Here is an 18771-nt window from a genome sequence, read left to right as displayed (position 1 = left end):
TCTAATGCATACTGGACATCTGCAGACAATGTTGTCTTGTTCAACATTTATTTTTGTTATTATCTTTCGCTCTTTTTCAAGTGCTGAGCAACGCAGATTTTGTATGACACAAAGGTAGCCTATACGGATGTAATAATGATGCATTGGGCAAGAATGCCTTTGCATAGGAGTTCTCGCAAGTTGTGACATCACTGTGCATCACTCAACTGTGTGCAGGCGAGCTTCACTTCTGTGTTTCCTGTGGGCATGGAGGGCACGTCACGCACATGATGGACTGGTTCCAAAGTCACTCTGAGTGCCCCTCCGGTTGTGGTTGCCACTGTCCTGCAGAAGGAGAACTGTTCGCGTGACTGTTCAGCCAGCTCTGTCTAAGGACACCTCTCTCATGTATTAAATATTAAACACTTGCTTCATTGGAAATATTGGCAAGCTCCGAGTGAAATGGTATTCCCATTACTGAAGAATATAAGAATTACCATTTAGAAGAACTACCTGCTTCCTAAATAAACCTTATAATGTAACCAAAGCAAAAAAAAGAAAAAACAGAAAAGGACCCAGGTGGTTGGTATGCTGACCACAAATCAGTAGGTGCAGTTCGACAGGAATTGGAAATATGGCACCTGCTGTTATACTTGTAAAACCTGGTACTCTCAAAGCCGGATATATCAGGCTCGTTCAAAATTGTTGTTTGGATTGAAAAGTTTGGACATCCATTGAGATTTTTTTGTGTACATCGTACATTTTGTGTATTGAGTGATCAATAATATCAAACTGTGTCCTGATCCCCTTCATGTTTGCTGCATCCAGGTTCAACTGTAGAGAGTTTTACTTGCGTAGTGGCATGGCCGTGGATTCTGTGCTTGTTTCAGATAATGAATGTCGAACTTGGGATTACACTTAGCTATAACTGGACAAATTGAGTGTGGTGAAGTTTCTGATAAAATTAGAGAACGAGCGGCCTTAGTTGCTGAATGCCTTTGTTTTGCCAACTTTGCACTGCTACAAGATCTACATAAAGGTGGTGCCACTCACCCTTGCTCAGTCCACTAAATTGTAGTTTTTAATGAATGCATCAACTAATCTGTACAGGCCAGGGATTGACACTACCTGGTGGCATCATTCAGTAAGTGCAGAAAACCCTTTAAGGCAGTGCCACCTTATTATCTAGCCTAATTAACTGCATTCTGTGTTACTCAATTTTTTTTTTCTGTCATGGCAGTCTTGCTGAAGCAAGGTTGTATGCTTGTCTGAAGTTGTAAGTTGTAACCACTAAATGCTTTTAACTGTCTTTCTATTCTGAACCTAGTTCTAGGAATTAATGTAATAACGAGATTTCAGTATTGCTTAAAAGTTGGTTAGACTGTATGTACTGTCAAGGTATTAGTGCAACAATTGTTTCAGACATGCTACAAATACTTGAAGTTACCTGCCCATCTTTGCAGCCTATCATTGTCTTACGTGGTTCGAGTTTTCATCCTTGATCGCAAAAAATGCCTTAAAATTTAGAAAGAGCAAAAATATTGAGTTTAAAGGGCAGCACGTAGCATGCACTGCAACTTTGGGTAGACGTCTGTGCATATCCCTTCTTCCACAAACAATAAATCCATGGAACAGATACCCTGAATCAGCTGTGCAATTAAAAACTTAACGGGGGTGGCCTCCAGCTCCAATAAATAGTCATATATGTATCCATTGGACTGAAGTATGCATGTTTTCTTTGTTATGGTTAAATTGTGCATAACAATTTTTGTTTATGGCTTATCGATAACATTTAGTGTAATAACTGTTTTCCCTATTGCAACTTAGGTTGTAATTTTTTTGTTTGTAGCTTGCAGATATTTTTGAGCATGTTAGTGTTTTTGGTGTTGCAGTTTAGCTTGTATATAGTTATTTCTGTGCATAGTTTCTCCAACGATGTAAGTTTGTAAATCATGTGCCTTGTAAATATGTGCCTTGATGATGTGTGCATGTCAGAATGTCACGATTTCCTCCCAGTGTTGGCTCTACTGGCCAGCGTCATGTGTAAATAAACATTAAAAATTTGGAGCAAAATAAAGAAAATTTGGAAGAAGTTAGAGCAAAATTCACTTCCTTACCCTAGAATGCAAGTGAAGATGCAAATGAAACCTTTCAGTATTCTGCACACCATGCTGTTACCTCACCAACACAAATGAGTCTGTGTCCACTGGTGGATACAGACGTGATGGAGGTCCAGGGTTTCTGTGGTTTTATGAGAAATAATGGCAGCTGTTGCTTTCCTTTTCTTGCAGCGATTGCTGTCAGCAGCTTAGCATAGAGGGCTTTTTTTTTTTTTTTTTGCATGTGTCTGCAGCTGTGTTGGTATTGGGTTGCATGTGCTGCCTGGCACAAATTTGAACAAAATGCTATTGGCAGTTTGGAAGTTTGTGGGATCAAAACCAGGCCCCTCTGCTTCTGCTGAAGTGGGGAATCTCACCTACTTTTCCATGAGCATTGGCTGAGAGCCACACACGATTGCAAGCTTTGTAATAATGCCACGTGTCCTGTTTTAAGGCTTTGATAAGAAATCGCAAAATGTATTATGGCTCGTAGTATATGTTGGCAGGGCAAACAGCAACTGCAAAAATGAATGCCATTGCTGCAAGGTACATCTGCTCCGCTCATTTGTAATATGCAGCAAATGCAACGGCGAGGTAGGTTTGTGATGGGATGGTTTCTTAGATTCACACTTGGCAACGTCGCGCTAGTTTACTGACTAGGCGTTCACACGAAGAAATCTGCATCATTCCAAGATAGCAGGCAAGTACTATTTGTGGTCGTCCAGTAACCATCCCTTTGCAGGAGCAGTGCTTCGATTCGCCCCAACTTATACGCAGGATATCAAGCTGCAATCTGTTTGTTCAAATATGCCAAATATCAGATTTTCCAATTAAACAGGAATGAGTACATGAACAAATCTGAGCCTACTCAAGCCCTCAATTTTTCATTCTTGGTTCAAAATTGCTGAATTTTAGGAGATGGGGCAGCAGTCTGTCAACATTACGACACTTGAAATGGTCCACTGTCTGCCTCCATTTTTCAATGGCTGCAGGTAGCACTGAAGGACAGTTGTAATGCTGTAAAAGTCACAGGTGTTGTTGGGCAAGGATGATGACCCCTGATGCTTCGCCCATCAGCTAAGACGACACACTGCTAAAAGCGTGCGCTTTTATTTGAGCAGCACCGACTGTTGCGCACTGAACACTGCAGGGTGAGGTGGGGTGCTTCACAGCATTATGTACGAGCAACCTTTTACAATTTCAGTGTAACTTTAAAACGTAAACCAAAATCAATGCATGCTGTGCTGAGGATTTGGGTTGATTTTTGGTGGGCCTTTGCTTAAACTTCAGTGCCATCTCATGCGCTACGGACATCGACACATCCACCAGCAGAGCGAATGCCTTAAATGTGTTTCAGGCAAATGGAGGAAAACCAAAGGTGGCATCCAAAAGCACTTGGTGCTGTACAAACCCACCACGGTGGTGCAGTGGCTAAGACGTTGTGCTTCTGAGCCCAAGGAAATGGGTTCGATCCCGGCCACGGTGGCTGCTTTTTACATGGAGGCGAAAAGCGAAAATATCCGTGCTGAGATTTCGGCGCACATTAAAGGAGCCATGAAGAGAAAATGCAAGTTGGTTTTATTCGAAAGATTTCGTGTTTTATAGTGCCCCCAGCGCTTGTCCGGATACAAACGGTGCTTTATTCACTGAGAAATTAAACAATTTAGGTTAAAATTTTGATTTTCCCGCTCAATCGTGCGTTTTCGTGGTCCCAAGTGACATCACGGGACGACCGCGGGAACCGACCGCTCTGCAGCCTAGAGTACCTTCATTCACGCATCCGCCGTACAGGGTAGAGACACGTAACGCTGGCGCCACCATGTTCGGTTGCTCGCTCGCCGCCGAAGCAAGTGGTGTCAAAACCGCGCTAAAATTATCGCCGCAACGCGGTTTACTGAAGAAGTTTGAATCATATTGTCTGTTTCGCGTTGCTAGGTCTCGTGGGAAACGAAAAGAATAACGCGTTGAGCCCGTTGGCCCAATTGCGGCGGCATGGGACCGTTCAAAGGTTGTCTCCACCCTGTAGCGGTGTTGGTTTGTTCCCGCGTTTCTTTACGTTCCATAACCTAGATGGCGCCACCATACCGTGGCAAGCGTTTGGTTTGTTTTTGCCGGCATTTAAACCTGGCTTGTTTTTGTTCTGGGAGAAAATATTCGTTCCCTGAAACAGTGCTCGCTCGACAAATGGGGTCACGTAAGACACCGTTGCTTGCGTGAATCGGCCAGTGTCGTCTGAGACAACCCCAAGCCCCATAGTGCTGTGCAGCTAAACCAAAGCATGCTGTGCGCAGTACGAACAGCAGAACGCATCAGTACTTCTATGTTTACATGTGCTTTCGTAACTTCCACTGTTTGTCCCATCATTCCTATTGCTTTGTAAAGAATGTGCCCTAAATTTAAGCGCAAATCGCTCGTTCGTCTATTTTGTAAGCTCTACCTAATTTGCGTCTGCTTCTGCCAGCCTCCGCCAATCGCAGAGCTTAGCCAATGTGACATCACAGGTTCTGTTGCGGGAAATGAGCTGGTGGGTCGCATGACCATTCCCGTTTTTCCTAATTATGTAGCTTATTTGAGCGAAGTTTACATTAAAAGTGGTGTCAGTATGATTCTAACGAGACAATCTTTTGAATGAACCAAACTTGTGTTTTCTCTTCATGGCTCCTTTAAAGATCCCCAGGTGGTAAAAATTAATTAGGAGCCCTTCACTATGCTACGCCTCATAGTTTAAGTGTAGCTTCGGTGCATTAAACCCCCAAAATTCGAATTTTGAACTACAAGCACAACTAGACAGTGGTAGAACATCTTTTCATGGAATGCTTTGGTATACACCCTCTTAGCTGAGATGATGTCTAGACTTCGCGAGCACAGCTGAAGCAAGCAAAAAGCTGTGCACTCATGTGGATTACACGGGCCTTTTCATAAGGTGCATGCGTGTCTCGTCAGATGCCACAAGGTACAGTAGAAGTGTATAACACGGTAGTGCATGAGCATGCTGCCAGCAACACAAATAACTTTCAGTGCCAATGGTGCAAGCCGAGAGTGAGCAGACATTGTAAGGATGTGCTTCGGCTTTACCAGAAGTGCTTGAAGCAAGCTGTTGTAACACCACAGCTTTTGATCCATGACAGTAGGAAGATAGTGGAGATTATAAGTGAGCACAGGAAAGGAACTAAAAGCTTTGCTGTGTACTAACACTGGTGTTCTCAATATGCTGGAATTTTGCCCAAATTGTTTGAAGTTTTTTAGGAAGTTTGCAAATATTACAGCGCATCAGTTTGTGAGGAATTTTTTTTTTTGAGCACTGTAGTCGTACACAAAAACCAAGTCATTTACTGTACTATTCGCACACTCTGGAAGCCAAATGCTCAGCAGTAAGCGTGAAGCAACAACCTGCAAGGCCATAGTATGTGAAGGTGCACGAAAAGTGGGGCGATGATCTTTGAATGGTACTTCCCCCCCGTCAAATTATGTGCTCTAAACCACTTCAACCTAACCTAGCATAAGTCATGGTTGTATTTTTTATTGTGGTAGATAGACAAATAGGGCAACGGACAAAGATGGAGGACACAAAAAACAAAAACAGGTGCCGTCGTGTTTTCCTTTGTCTTTGTCCATTAAGTGCCCTATATGTCTGTACACTACTAGTACCATGAACCAACTAGCTCAAGTTTTGTGAACTCATGTCTCAATTTTTGAGGATTTGATATTGGTGTATTTTGTGAACCATCTTCAATTTGTGAGAAATTTCACCAAAACATCGCCACTTCAGGAACAGGAACAGTGGTTGCCTCATTTATTTTCAAAACATGTCAATGAAGAAACGGTGCTAAAGCTCCTGACGTGATGCTTATGCACAGTTTTGGTATATTTTAAGCTGTAAATACAATGCCAGATGTAAAAGCACTCGTAGAAAATGTTTCCCACCACCGAATAGCACCTCTGCCAGAGTAAGCTACTTCGTACTGTGTCTTAGCATTTCATAAGACAAGTGTTCTGTACATGCACGGTAGCTAGCCTGTCTTCAGAAATCATTTCCCCGTGCACACGCAGGCACATTAAGGATTAAGGATTTGCAAAAATGAAATGTAAGGAAAATATACACAAGACAAAAATGGTAGGAGCTTTCCAAGGCATTTTTAGTTTTTCGTATCCTTATATTTATAAATGCCCTGAGTTATGACAGCTTGAAGAGAAACAGTGCTCTTGAAAACCAGTGCACAGGCTTATCGAGGATGGCTTCATAATACAATGGGCTAGTGCGGTCATCTCAAACAGGAAAACAAAAGTTGGTGAAGAACAGATTGGAAAAGAAAAAGGATGGACTGTCAGTTATCGTTTCATCCAGCGCCTTCCTTTTCACCTGTGCTAACGCCAACATTCTTCTGGTTAATGAACAGCAGCTTTAGAAGGTAAGTTGTGCTTGTTGTGAGCACAGAGATGGACACGGGGAAAAAAACGTAGACTTTCACGAGAATGAGTCACTTTCACTTCTCGTGAAAGTCTGCGTTTTTTTTTTCTGTCTCCGTTTCTGTGTTCACAACAAGCACAACTTACCTTCAAAAGCATGTTACACCAACTAGCCAGGTATCGAGCTTTACTGTACAGCAGCTGAAGGCCAATTACTCTCCCCATCAGCACAGGTGCATTGCGGGAAAGCCTGCTGCCTACACTACCCATGCGTTTTGTCAGTAGTACTAGTTGCAAAGCCTTTAAGTGCAGTACAAGTGAAGTCTAACTTACTGTTAAAGGAGCCATGAAGAGAAAATACAACTTTGTTTAATTTGAAAGAACTAGGATTCAGTATCTCACCCAGCTCCATCAGAGCCACAAAAGATGTTTTTTTAACGGAAAAAAAGCAAGAAGTATTTAAAAACTTTCAAATTTTGCGCCACAGTGACGTGTTATGAGCAAGAATGACGTCATATGGACCAACAATAAAACATAATTTTCAGTGCGTTAACTGCACGTTAGCATTCAAGTGATGCGGTCAAATGGAACTAGAGGCCCCATTACATACGTCCACTCATGTGTCGTCGCGACAGGTCAGTTAGGCGGCCGCCATTCGCACAAACAAGGTTCCGTGACGTCATAGAAAAGTTGCGGGAAATTGGCTAGGGGGTCGCCACGGCTTCACACGTTTTCTTTAATATCTCCGTTATTTGTTCGAAGATTGCGATGATATTGGTATGATTGTTATCGGGACTAAGCAGTCTTTCTAATAAACCCAACTTGTATTTTGTCTTCATGGCTCCTTTAAAGGAAGCATCTTGCACGTTTTTGTGGGCGCATTTCTTGCAGTTAAAAAGAAATGAATTTGTCAAACTTGGCTCATATTCTACATTCAATCTTATGTGGGCCCTCAAGCAGCAGTATGTAATTTATAAAAGTGGAAAGAAGAAAAAATACCATGCACCATCTATTATCATTAAGCTATTACTATGAAGTATACGAATTAAGCGGACAACTACCCCTTCATGATGTACAGGCTGTTTTTTTATTGGATTGCAGAATTCCAAGCTGCTAGGCTGAGTATTTTTTTAATGCTTGTGCAGTAGGCTTCCCCCTAGCTCCCACAAAGCGACAGAAAATGTGTGGTGGTGCCGCGGACGAACCTGATAGTTCACCCTGCAGAAGAAGTACTATGCCTTGGTTTTGCACTTTACAATACAAGCTGTGGTTCATTTTAATTCCTTAATTATTACTTTATGAACTTTGGTAACTCTTATCCTGCTTTTCATTTACCTTAGATTTTCTACATGCGCACCAGTCGCACACATTGCAGCTTACAACTCCGGTGATTACTAAGCTTAATGCTTAATACATTCTACATTCTATACATTCTACAAAGTAACAAAATCAGTGATGCTACCGGCTTAGGCCGCTTTGGAGCAGCTTTTGGAGCAGGCAAAAGTGCGTTTTGGAGCAGCAAAACCAGCTTTCGGAGCAGGTGTTGACAGAAGCAATTCTTGACAGGTAATCGCTAAAAGCATGCCCTTGAAAGATAATAACAAAAAAAAAAAAAAAAAAAAAAGAACCCAGAACATGGATCTTTTGTCCCCATATTCATCAGCCTCCTGAAAAATGTCTGCATTGAACTTTGTGCAGCGACCTGCACAATAAAAATTAAAAAAAAAAAAAAAAAAAAAAAACAAGCTCTCATTTTTGCGGAATAGCAGATTTACTATGAACAAACTAAAAAGTGATCGTCACAACGAACATGCTATGTTCGTTGTGAGGGGGCGAGAGCTGGTCAAACTGCCAAAAGCAGCTTTTTCTTTCACCCCCTCATGTACTACTTGGAACATGAAATAAAGATTATTATTATTTTATATTATTAAACTCGAGCGCCATTGGTAGGCTACCGTGGGAATGCTGACCAATAAAATCAGTAGTGCCACGGCTTTGACTGCATAATTGAACATCTAGCTCCTCTCCGTGTTGCACATGCATCACTATTTAGCAGCGTCAGCGCTGCCACCATAAGGGTCTAAAACGACAAGCCACCGATAGCCGCGCTATTGTTTACAAAGGCAGCGGGCAGCCATTTCTGGCAACCAACATGTAGCCCCAGACTGAATCTTGCCCCCTCACGACACGCACCCAGTTGTGCACAGAAACTTCAGTTGACGTTCACACAGCAAAACGAGCAGGCGCCTTGTAGGCATTGTGAAATCCACCCCCCCCCCCCCCCCCCAAACTATGTTAATTCCCTGCGAGGCCACATGCGCGCTTTTCACCTTCAATTTCCATGTATGTGAATTCTATGTCTCTATGAACTTTACGTGAAATCTAAGACGGGCGTCCTCATATGCATACCGTACTCGTGAAGCTCGGCAACGTCAGGTGTCGTGAAATTGCCGTACTCGCGCGCTGGCGCGCGGCCCGAACTTTCACCGTTTCCTGCCCTTGCATACTATTTTCTCCCCCCAGTACTTTGTAAATTCTCATCTGTTTACAGTAAAACCTCGTTGATACGAACCTCGCGGGACCGCGAAAAATATTCGTATAATCTGAAATTCGTATGAACACAGACAAAAAAATTAAGCACTAAAAGTTTTCGGTTATTTCTTTTCTTACTTTCGCATGAAGAAATCCGTGGCGTTTTTCCGCTTTTTTTAACCTTCATGTCGCCGAGCGGTCCTTTCTGGACTTTCATCTTGTCACTAGCGGTCCCCAAGCTCATTACAAGAGCATTTTTGCACGCGATTCGTGCGCGTCAGCGTTGTGTGCGCGATATTTTCACGACCGCGTCGGCGATTCGGCGCCCGCGGTCTGAAAATTACGCACGACACGCGTGGCAGTGCGAGGAGCCCGACGACTTGCGCCAATAAGACGTCTTGCTCCTCATGGCGGCAGTTACATAAAGCTCGAGACAGCCGGCTGGCTCCGCCAGGGATGTTTAGGCTTAGCACCCCGACAGATATTTCATAGGCGCTTTCACTAGCGGTGCGGATGATGTTTTATAGCACCGTTCTCACTCACATTATTAGCTTATTTACCGCCCAAGAAAGTTCGTGTGTGCTTTGAACGGTATTTTAAAGAGCGGTTAGAAGTTGTCTCCAGAGCGCCCCGCACCACTTCGCGACCGAAACCGCCGCCATGTTTCCGCGGCTGGCCGCGCCCTCCCAAAGCGTGCGGGTAGTTTCGCGGCGGCGTCAGCGTGCCTGTGAAGTGCAGCGCGTTTTCGCGAGCAGAAAGCAACAGCCCGGCCGTTCCTGGAGAAAGAGCGACAAAGAGGGCAGAGAGCCCGTACGCCGCTGTAGCTTGCTCGCTCGGCAGTCGGGCGCCTCGCCGACTCGTTCGTATCATCCGCCGGGCACCGCAGGTCCATTCGTAAGAGCCGAAATTTTTCCCATTTCAAACAATGCAATTTCACCGGGACTTATCAGAAATTCGTATCCACAATCCTATCATCCAGATTCCACTGTAACTACGATTCCTGCGTCCTCATCTCTTGCCTACTTTTCTTCCAGCACAATTACGCCAGCACCCGGTAGACGCGTACGCTGTCGGGGCGCGTTGGCGAGTGAGTACGGCAATTTCACAACGCCTGACGTTGTTGCCGAGCTTCACTCACGACTACGGCAGCATATCACGACGCATATCGCGGCCCGAAGACGGCGGCAGCCAGTCTCGCGAGCCCAAAAGGTGCGAAGCGCACTGCATGGAATTAACAGTCAACAGTCTCGGGTAGAAGGGGAGATTTCACAACGCCTACGAGGCGCCATCCGCAAAACGCATCATCGCCGTTATCTCAACGAGGGCCAGTTTGCCTTGGCTTAGCTCGGATTGCGTCCTGTAAACAGGTGCACCGCGATGTCGCTTTCAATGGGGAACCTCAAGTAGTTAGTTTCGTTTCTGAAAGTCGGCGTACACCCTTGTGCGCAGGTTGGGCGCAGAATCGCCAAATTTAGAGGAAATGTAGCAGGATGTAGCAGCCAGAGCACTTGGGCGCAGTTTGGCGCAATTGGCGCAGCGGTAGCATCACTGCAAAATGTAGCCACATTCTTCAAGGCGCGAATCTTGTTGGGGCTCAGTGTTCACTTCACCACTGACTTCTGGTGATCTGTCTGGGGTCTGGGGCGAAATTCCGAGTTAGTCCATTTAAAAAAAAATCCATTTCGTGTCCATTTCAGTCATGCCAGGTGCATTTGTAAGTCCTCTGACCAATGACACTAGCAGAAACCAACACCCTGCCTTGCTTGTTGATTAATTGATTGTAGGGTTTAACGCGCCGACACAAAGCTGGCGATTAGGCGCGTCGTAGTGGAGGGCTCCGAATTAATTTTGACCGCCTGGGAATCTTTAATGTGCGCCAAAATCTCAAACACACGGGCATTTTTGCTTTTCGCCTCCATCAGAAAAGCGGCTACCCTGGCTGGGAATTGAACCCGCATTCTCGTGCTCAGCAGCACAACACCTTAGCCACTGAGCCATTGTGGCGGGTCTGCCTTGCTTGTGTTGCGTCATGGCTCACTGTCTGCTTTTAGCCAACCAGGGCTTGCTCGAAACATGAATTGGACAAAACAGAGAATCCCACCCCTAGCCTTGCAGTTTTTAAAAGAGGCAAAAATCTTCTAACCATTAATTTTTTTTTTTGCCCCCTGGACTTCACACCAGCCAACTCAACAGGGAGGCGGGGGAAACCACGTGCAGTCAGGTTTATAGCAACCCCTTGTTTGCAAAAAGTCATGCCCAAGCGGCCATAATTCCTATTTTGGTAGTAGTGGAACCAATTCAATCCCTGGCAGAGATACTTTCCAAACCCCTGCTTAAAGTGGCCACACACACGCACACTAAATTATTTTTGGGTTGGGTACTGATAAACACGGGACATTGCATTTCTAAAACCATCAGGAATCGCAATGCAAACAAGTTGTTTAGATCCCTTCTGGCTCCTGCAAGTGCTGAAACAGGACCTGACACTTAACATTTTCGCCCACTGTCAAGGCTAAAATTGCATGGCAAATACGTTTACTGGATAACCTTGACAGTTTTCTCTCCCATTTTGCACACTTCCTTTGCCCAACTTAACCTGCATCTACTGCGCAGGCAAATTTTAGGCACCTGCAAAAACAAGCCAACAGAGGCGATTAAAGTTTTTCAACCTCAGTATTGAATTCTGGCTGCAGGCGAACTCGAACTTTCGGGTGCCATGGCCAACATGTCAGTTTCAGGTGTACCACATCGCGGAGTAGTTACCTTACCACGGCAGTAGCGGCTGAAATGTGAAACATTTCATCTGCTCCGAGTGTACACTATGCCCAAGTTGCATAATGGTTACCTCTGTGTGAAGGTGCACAGCACTGTACTCCCACCAATGTGTAATGTTCCTTCATTTTACGTTGTTCCAGTGAATGCCGCTGCCAATTAAAAAAGACCACTAGTCCAGGGCCACACAATGTACCGGGCATAAGGACACCAAAAGCACTTTTGGAACCGTTTTCTTGCAGTTAGCTCTAACCACTTGCAAAGTCCTGAAGCAAATATTTTACTCAGTATGAACCAGTTGGAATTGCCATCATCCTCCCACTGCTCATTTCTGTCTTGTTCGCTGCATACTTGCTCTTTCACTAGTGTACCACAAAACAAAACCATGAAGAGTCATTCAGTCTATGTGTGTGCATGTGCGGCCTACTTTACATCCCAATCTTATGAACCCCCTTCCCTATCGAATTCTGCTGCTCAATTATCTCTAACAAACCCCAGAACAATGGTTGATTTAACCTAAAAACAGGAGGAGAGATGCTAAAGGTTTAACGGGGCAGAATGCTTTATTATGGAGGATGGCACAAGATTTTTGATGATTGTCGCCATCTTAAAAGGCAATAGAAAAAAGGCAGGTCGCAATTCCAATGACCTACTACTGTACCGATGAAAACTAATAAGAAAATTTAAAGGCAAGTTGTACCTGCATCGTGATTTCTTATTGTTTCGTATTAGGACAGTCCTACGCGTATGAACGTGGCTGCACTCATTTTCTCAAATTACAACTTTGCCCAGTTCGGGACAACTTTAATAAAGACAGCATTGTATTGGGTATAATGTAGTATGCATATAATGAACTTTGCAGAAACTTTTGTCAGAACTGAGACAGGAAAGGTCACAGAAATGACAATTAGTTTAGGTTGTAACTTGGATCTGGGACAGGTGTGCCAGCCACGCCAATTTACGAGTCTGGAAAAAAGCACGCTTGCTTCAGTGCGCTTTCATTAACGTTTAAAAATGGAGTGCCTGTGCTGCCGATTCAAAATGGTAGATGTTACAATAAGCAAAGGCACGATAAATGATGAGCAGGCATACATAGGAGTATTTGTGCGTCCTTACACGTTTACCTCATAAAATATTTAACTTAAATAGCAACCTTCCTGCACGTCCTGTGCAAACTCTGGAACATCATAACATGTCAATGCGCTACTCTTGTTGGCAGCACTTTCTAACGTGTTTTAAATGCCTTTCAGGGACCGATTCCTCTGAAACGACAGCCGTGACTTTGAAATGGCACGGCATTGGAGTGAAAATACACTTATTCCTCAGTTCGAGAGTTCTGTGGGTGGCCAAAGAACTGCAGGATAAAAAACAGTGCGTCTTTTATCAGCACCTGCTACAGAGCCCAAAAATGATGCGCAAAACAACGTGCACGTTAAGCGTTGCTTTGCACGTCGTTTTGAAGTCTGAGCAGGCCATGATCAGAAGTGCGCTGCGGTTTTTTTTTTGCACAGTTTTTCAGCCACTTGCAGAACTCCCGAACTGGGGAATACAAGTCAATGCTATGTCATTTCAAAGTCACGGCCTTCGTTTCAAGGAATTTGGTCCCCGAACACCCCAAAAGCCATTTGACCCCTACCCCTATAATCCCAAGCTCGGTAACCAAACTCAGTCCCCACAGTCTGGTGTTGCTGGTGTCTGGTTGCTGCACTCTGGTGTTTTTCCAGTCTGTGACACCACCTGCTTTCATATAAAAACAAGTTTCTTAAGTTTCTTAGTCATTCATTTTGGTTGTTTCACTAAAGTGTTGTCAGCTGGCTGACGGCTGTCTTCAGGTGACTGACAGACATCTTGGGCAGGTTGTTTCTAGGTGCCTTCAGATGGGTCACTTGTAGACTCAGCTGGTTCACATTTGTATCCAGCTGCTTCAATTGACCTACCCTCCGACGCAGCTACAGTTGTGCTTTCTCCCACTTTTCCAGTTGTGCCCTCTTCCATTGCTTCAGCTGTTTCTTCTGTGCCAGCCACAGCTGGAACAGCTGCGTTAACAGTCTCCTTCCTTTCGCCACGCTTTTCTGAAAGGGAGTAGGAGGAGGCATCAGCAGTGGCGCACAACACAACCTTGCCCGACCATCACTAGGGTCCCTGTGCCTTCACATAAGCAACTTGAATTTTACCATAAAGCGTGAAAAATGTGTGAACCTACAAGTTCTGTCCCTGTCTTAACAGTGATAACCTATAATAGGTTAACCCTTTGAGGGTACAATTTTTATCGCCAAATGCGACCCCCCAGGGTGCATTTTTGTTATTGCTGATTTAAATGCTTTGGATGAATCTATATCAAGCAAAATTACCGTAAGTTTTTTAGGGTGACCATCAAGTGACAAAAAAATCGTTTGTGTTGTTACATACATGTGGTTTATTCATGAGTAAGACGAGAAAAATTCTAAATAAAAACGAGAGAGTAACAAGCCGCCACCTTTTGAGTGAATTGAAATTAGATAGACATCAGTTTCGCAGGCGCAAAAAGCGAGAAGTGCCCAGAGGATGATACCGAAACCAGCCGCTGCGTGCAAGCGCGCGGCCGGATGCGCGAGCGATAGATGGCGCACCGCTCCTATAAATATAAAAACAATGAGAAAAGAGCCTTATCAGTTTCGCAGGCGCCCGGGCACCCGGTGGGCGATACCTAGTGCACCCCCTCGTTACCGGATGCGCAAGCGATAGCGGGTGCGCCAAAATAAATCATAAAAAAAAAAAAAAGACCCATCGGCGCAAGAAAATAATTTGACGTATTTCTGCAGTGTGGCAGCACATGCCAAGCAAGAGAAGTTGGCAAAAAAAACGCGCTTTTTAAACATACAAGCAATGACGTACATATACGTTATTGACCACTTTGAAGGTGTTTGCAGGACGTATATGTACGTCCGTGATCCTGAAAGGGTTAATAAAAAGGACATGGCTGCCACTTTCAGCGCTTATCTTTATCCGGGTACATTTAAAGTGCATTCATTGATCAGATTTGGTGAACAGTAAACGCCAAGAAACATGCCGCATGAATAGTGCAATATGCCAATCCGGCCAACTCACCCCACTGTGAGACGTCAAAGTCACATATGCGAAGGTAGTGCACCTTTTCCTCCTTTGCCACATAGCAACGCACAGTTGACTTTCCCTTCCTTGCAGTCAGGACTACCTCAAACTCTTCAGGGGTCCTAAAAGACAAATTAGAGCGGAGAAATGAACCATCTCCCCTTGCTGAGAAGAAATGAACCACTTTTCCCCTTGCAGATCAATACAGGCCGTCCAAAGGGAAACACAAAGAAAATTAACTGCGATGTAATGATAGGAGGCCAATGCAAAGGCAGATACTGTTTATGTGCTAAAAAGAAACTTCACTGCCTCACAAATTTAGTCCGTGTGTTACTAATAGCCGGAGGCCAATGTGAACAGCACAGATCGTGTTTACATGCTAGAAAGAAAATTATAACATTAGCACACAAGAAAGAAAGTTGCACTTAATCAGGGGTGAGACAGCCCAAAGAGATTTGGGAGCAGTTTTCGGAGCAGAAAAATTTCGATTTTGGAGCAGAAGAATCTTGATTTGGAGCATTTAGGGACATTTATTATATTGTCTTGTGAGCTTAAAAAATCATAATTTTAGCAATTTGAAGGGTCAAGTACACATTCCAATCAGTTTTAAATACACAGAGCACTGAAACAGCCTTACGTGAAAGAATTTTTTAAGAGTATCACAAAGTTCTAACTGCACTACCTCCTTTCTAACTAGTGATATTGTGTTGCGGCTGTACGCAACACTGCCGTTAACATTATCAAATTTAAGGGATCTGCACTTGTGGCGTGTTTTTTTTTTACCATTTCAATGCTAAAATTATTATTTTTGTAATCCCAGGCTGCGTTGTACGAATGAGTGCAGTCACGGCAGCAGTTGAGCAACTTCGAGCTAACGGTCGCATAGCCCAACAAGCCTACCCGTTGCAGTCCGTGGGGCGCACGTTCACCCCACGTTCTTTTGAGTAGCGTTACTGTTTAGCCACCTAGATTTTGGCATTAAATTTCACTTCGCATACATCAAATGTTATTAGTCGCGTGCTATGGCAACCATGCAGTCCTGCAGCCATTGGGCGCTGCCTGAACAGGTGTCGCGGCGCCGCAGCACAGCCCGCAACTTTCGTGTCGACCGTTCCACCCCCGAGGCTCGCGATCACGCTTCGAAGCACAGCAACACCTCAGCATTTTATAACACCAAAGTGAGCCAAAAAGTTCACCTCACGAACCCAATTATACATGCACGCACCGCGTTTCGCACTTTAGGACAAGCCACGCGGAAGTCTTAGGAACCACATTTCAATGAACTTTTTTTCGAGCCGCGCAACTTCTCGTAATCTCGCACCAATCTCAAACCACAACCCCGGGTTAACGTCACTGTTCAGAGCCACAACTGATAGAATTAATAGACTGGAACCCAGCTGATTGCGTAAAATATACCAGGGAAAATATCGGCGATGCGCACTGAGTGTGCGAAGTAAGCAGTAGCAGCCGGATCAGGCGGTGGCCATGTTTGTAGCCACAGCGATGCCCAATCAGAAAGGCCGTTTCAGCGAACCCGGACGGAAAGCCAATCGTGTTTTAGAAGCTATCGTTTGCTTCATTTCAGTCTTTCTATTTCTGCCATTTCTGTGTTTGCAATTGACCGACAATAAAAGCGGTGACCAGGATGCGCAAGGCTTTCGTCCCCGCCGGAACTGACATGAGCATCAAAATTCGTGCCTTTCAGGCTCTTCTGGAGCAGTTTGGCGCAGTTTTCGCAATTTTCATGCTTTTGGAGCAGCTTGGCGCAGGAAAATGGAATTGTATCAAAAAGGCGCAATATGCGCAGCTGTCTCACCCCTGACTTAATGCATACACTGAATGGCACCACATCTTTTGTCACCAGAGAACTGAAACAGCATTAACACACTTAATGCAATCAGGCAAACCCATAGCTGCGAATTAGTACTAAACAACCCACAGAAACGCAGCTGATTTGTCCCTGGCTGTACCACCCAGGTTAACACTTTCGTGGTCGCGTCTATTCCCATCGATAGTGTATTATCGATGAATATAAATTCAAATTTTGGCACTCTCCAGGCGCTTCTGGACAGCTAACGCCATCCAAAGGTTAAAGCAGGAAGTATTTCATCAGTTTCACTTTTGAGTTTCTTTTCTCTGCCATTGAGGGGATTTTTAAATGTTCTTTGCCGGCGGGGAGGCTAGCTCACGTGGTTTCGGTTACAGCGCCGATGCGCTCACCGATGCTTTACGCGAACGGCGAATTTCAACGGATTCAGATGAATCCGAGCTGGAATCTGTAAATGATGATAGCAGCACAGACATGGAAGACGACTTCAATTCGTCAGACTTTAGTATGGACGGCGAAAGCGCATCAAACTGGCACGGAACATCAACAGGTATCCGCCGCTAAGCTTCGCTTCCTCCTCCGGCCGCTTTATCGCAGGCGTGTGTTGATGTAAACAGATCTGGCCTTTTCTAAAGGGCACAGATCTTATCTGCAAGGTGCCTACTTCGTTTGGGTGAGACCACTTGGTGCCGGCTGCACAAAGAGTCTAGTTCTGTCCGCAAAGACGGCCCGGAGTTGACCTTGGCGTAGCGCCCCAGAGTAGCGCACGGCGGTTCATTGATTTCGTAGGCAGCATCAAGAAGTTCCGGAGCTGTCATGAAGCTTGCACTCTGATCAGTTCGCTTTCAGACTTGAGCTCATTGATCAGCTGCTGGGCTGTGATGAGCAACATCTCACGGGCCCCACCGCCCCTCTCCTATTGTGTCCCCTAAAACTGCACCTCAGGGTCGCCAGCACCAACCACAAAAAACTGAAAAATACCGGAACTGCAAACTGTGCTACGAAGAAAGGAAGGTTGAGTAGAAACAAACGTCTGCGGAACATGCGCAGCCAACCTCTGTTTCACCGTGTCGAGAAACTGCTTTGCATGGTAGCATGATGATAGGCAATAGTGTTTACATTTTTGAATGTATGTGAGTAACTTTTTTACTTATTTACACATCTCATATTTGCAGTATTATTCTATGTTCAAATTGCATATTTCAAAATTTTTTTTGTATGTACCCTGTGCAAAGAGCATTGATGTTTTCATTTTTTTTTCTTTTTGTTACTTTTTTTTCTGATAATTTTCTCATGAAATTTGTAATAAATTTGTTGTTTGAAATTATCACTGCAGGAAAGACCTATCCTTACTCCATTTCATACTTTACACTTTAGCATCATCACTTTCTATGGCAAGAAAAAAACATTTCCTGTACTACCCAAAAACAACCGATTAGTCTACGGTCACGAAAGCGTTAAATACTGAATGTCACAAAAATTTCTTCACGGAAAAGTGTCCTAAAATGTGTTTTGAACACACACACACACACACACACACACACACACACACACACACACACACACACACACACACACACACACACACACACAGACAGAGAGAGAGAGAGAGAGAGAGAGAGAGAGAGAGAGAGAGAGAGAGAGAGAGAGAGAGAGAGAGAGAGAGAGAGAGAGAGAGAGAGAGAGCACAGTAAATAGCACCAAGTATAAATTGTCAAGTATGTACAGCAGAAAGCTCAGTTTCGCTGCAAAATTGGCAACTCCTTCCCTGAGCTCACTTCGAATCCCTGCCGTCATTGCTCTGCCTTTATGCACCATGGAGCAGCCACTCCTACCAGCACATGCACTTCGGGTGAGGGGGCACACTGCCCCAGCGCTGTTCTCCACTCCCCCTCGATGGGAGGCCTATCAATGTGCTATCGTGTTCATAACTTTATACAGACTATCTTACTCATCAGGCCGAACAAATGTGAAATTATTCTTGCATACATAGCAACAAAGCCCAAAGAAACACTTCGTGGGCTACTTAAAAATGCCTCCTAAAAAGAAATATTTCTCACTACG

At 44.5% G+C, this 18771-nt stretch overlaps 2 protein-coding genes across 6 annotated transcripts in view; one reads left to right on the top strand and one right to left on the bottom strand.

Annotated features, from left to right (window-relative positions):
* The window catches only part of Wdr59 (WD repeat domain 59), a 40683-nt gene extending 38612 nt beyond the window's left edge, over positions 1-2071 (top strand). For all 3 annotated transcript variants that reach the window (XM_077687297.1, XM_077687298.1, XM_077687296.1), the window contains one exon: positions 217-2071. In XM_077687297.1, coding sequence (XP_077543423.1) covers positions 217-350 — 134 coding nt within the window. In that variant the 3' untranslated portion in view covers positions 351-2071. The remainder of the gene's footprint in view (positions 1-216) is intronic.
* Nsun2 (tRNA (cytosine(34)-C(5))-methyltransferase Nsun2) overlaps positions 272-18771 on the bottom strand; it is an 87786-nt gene continuing 69286 nt past the window's right edge. For 2 of the 3 annotated variants that reach the window (XM_077687300.1, XM_077687299.1), the window contains exons 19-20: positions 14877-15001; positions 12334-13861 (exon numbers count right to left, since the gene is read on the bottom strand). In XM_077687300.1, coding sequence (XP_077543426.1) covers positions 13653-13861; positions 14877-15001 — 334 coding nt within the window. In that variant the 3' untranslated portion in view covers positions 12334-13652. Of the gene's footprint in view, positions 325-12333; positions 13862-14876; positions 15002-18771 lie in introns of those variants that run through there. The other variant, XM_077687301.1, reaches the window with a different exon arrangement.

Source organism: Haemaphysalis longicornis, unplaced genomic scaffold (genome assembly GCF_048455015.1).
Source record: "Haemaphysalis longicornis isolate Haplotype H1 unplaced genomic scaffold, Haemaphysalis longicornis Haplotype H1 scaffold_1, whole genome shotgun sequence".
NCBI classification, from domain to species: Eukaryota; Metazoa; Arthropoda; class Arachnida; order Ixodida; family Ixodidae; genus Haemaphysalis; species Haemaphysalis longicornis.
The sequence above is the reverse complement of the archived record's forward strand: the minus strand, read 5'-3'. Positions and strand labels throughout refer to the sequence as shown.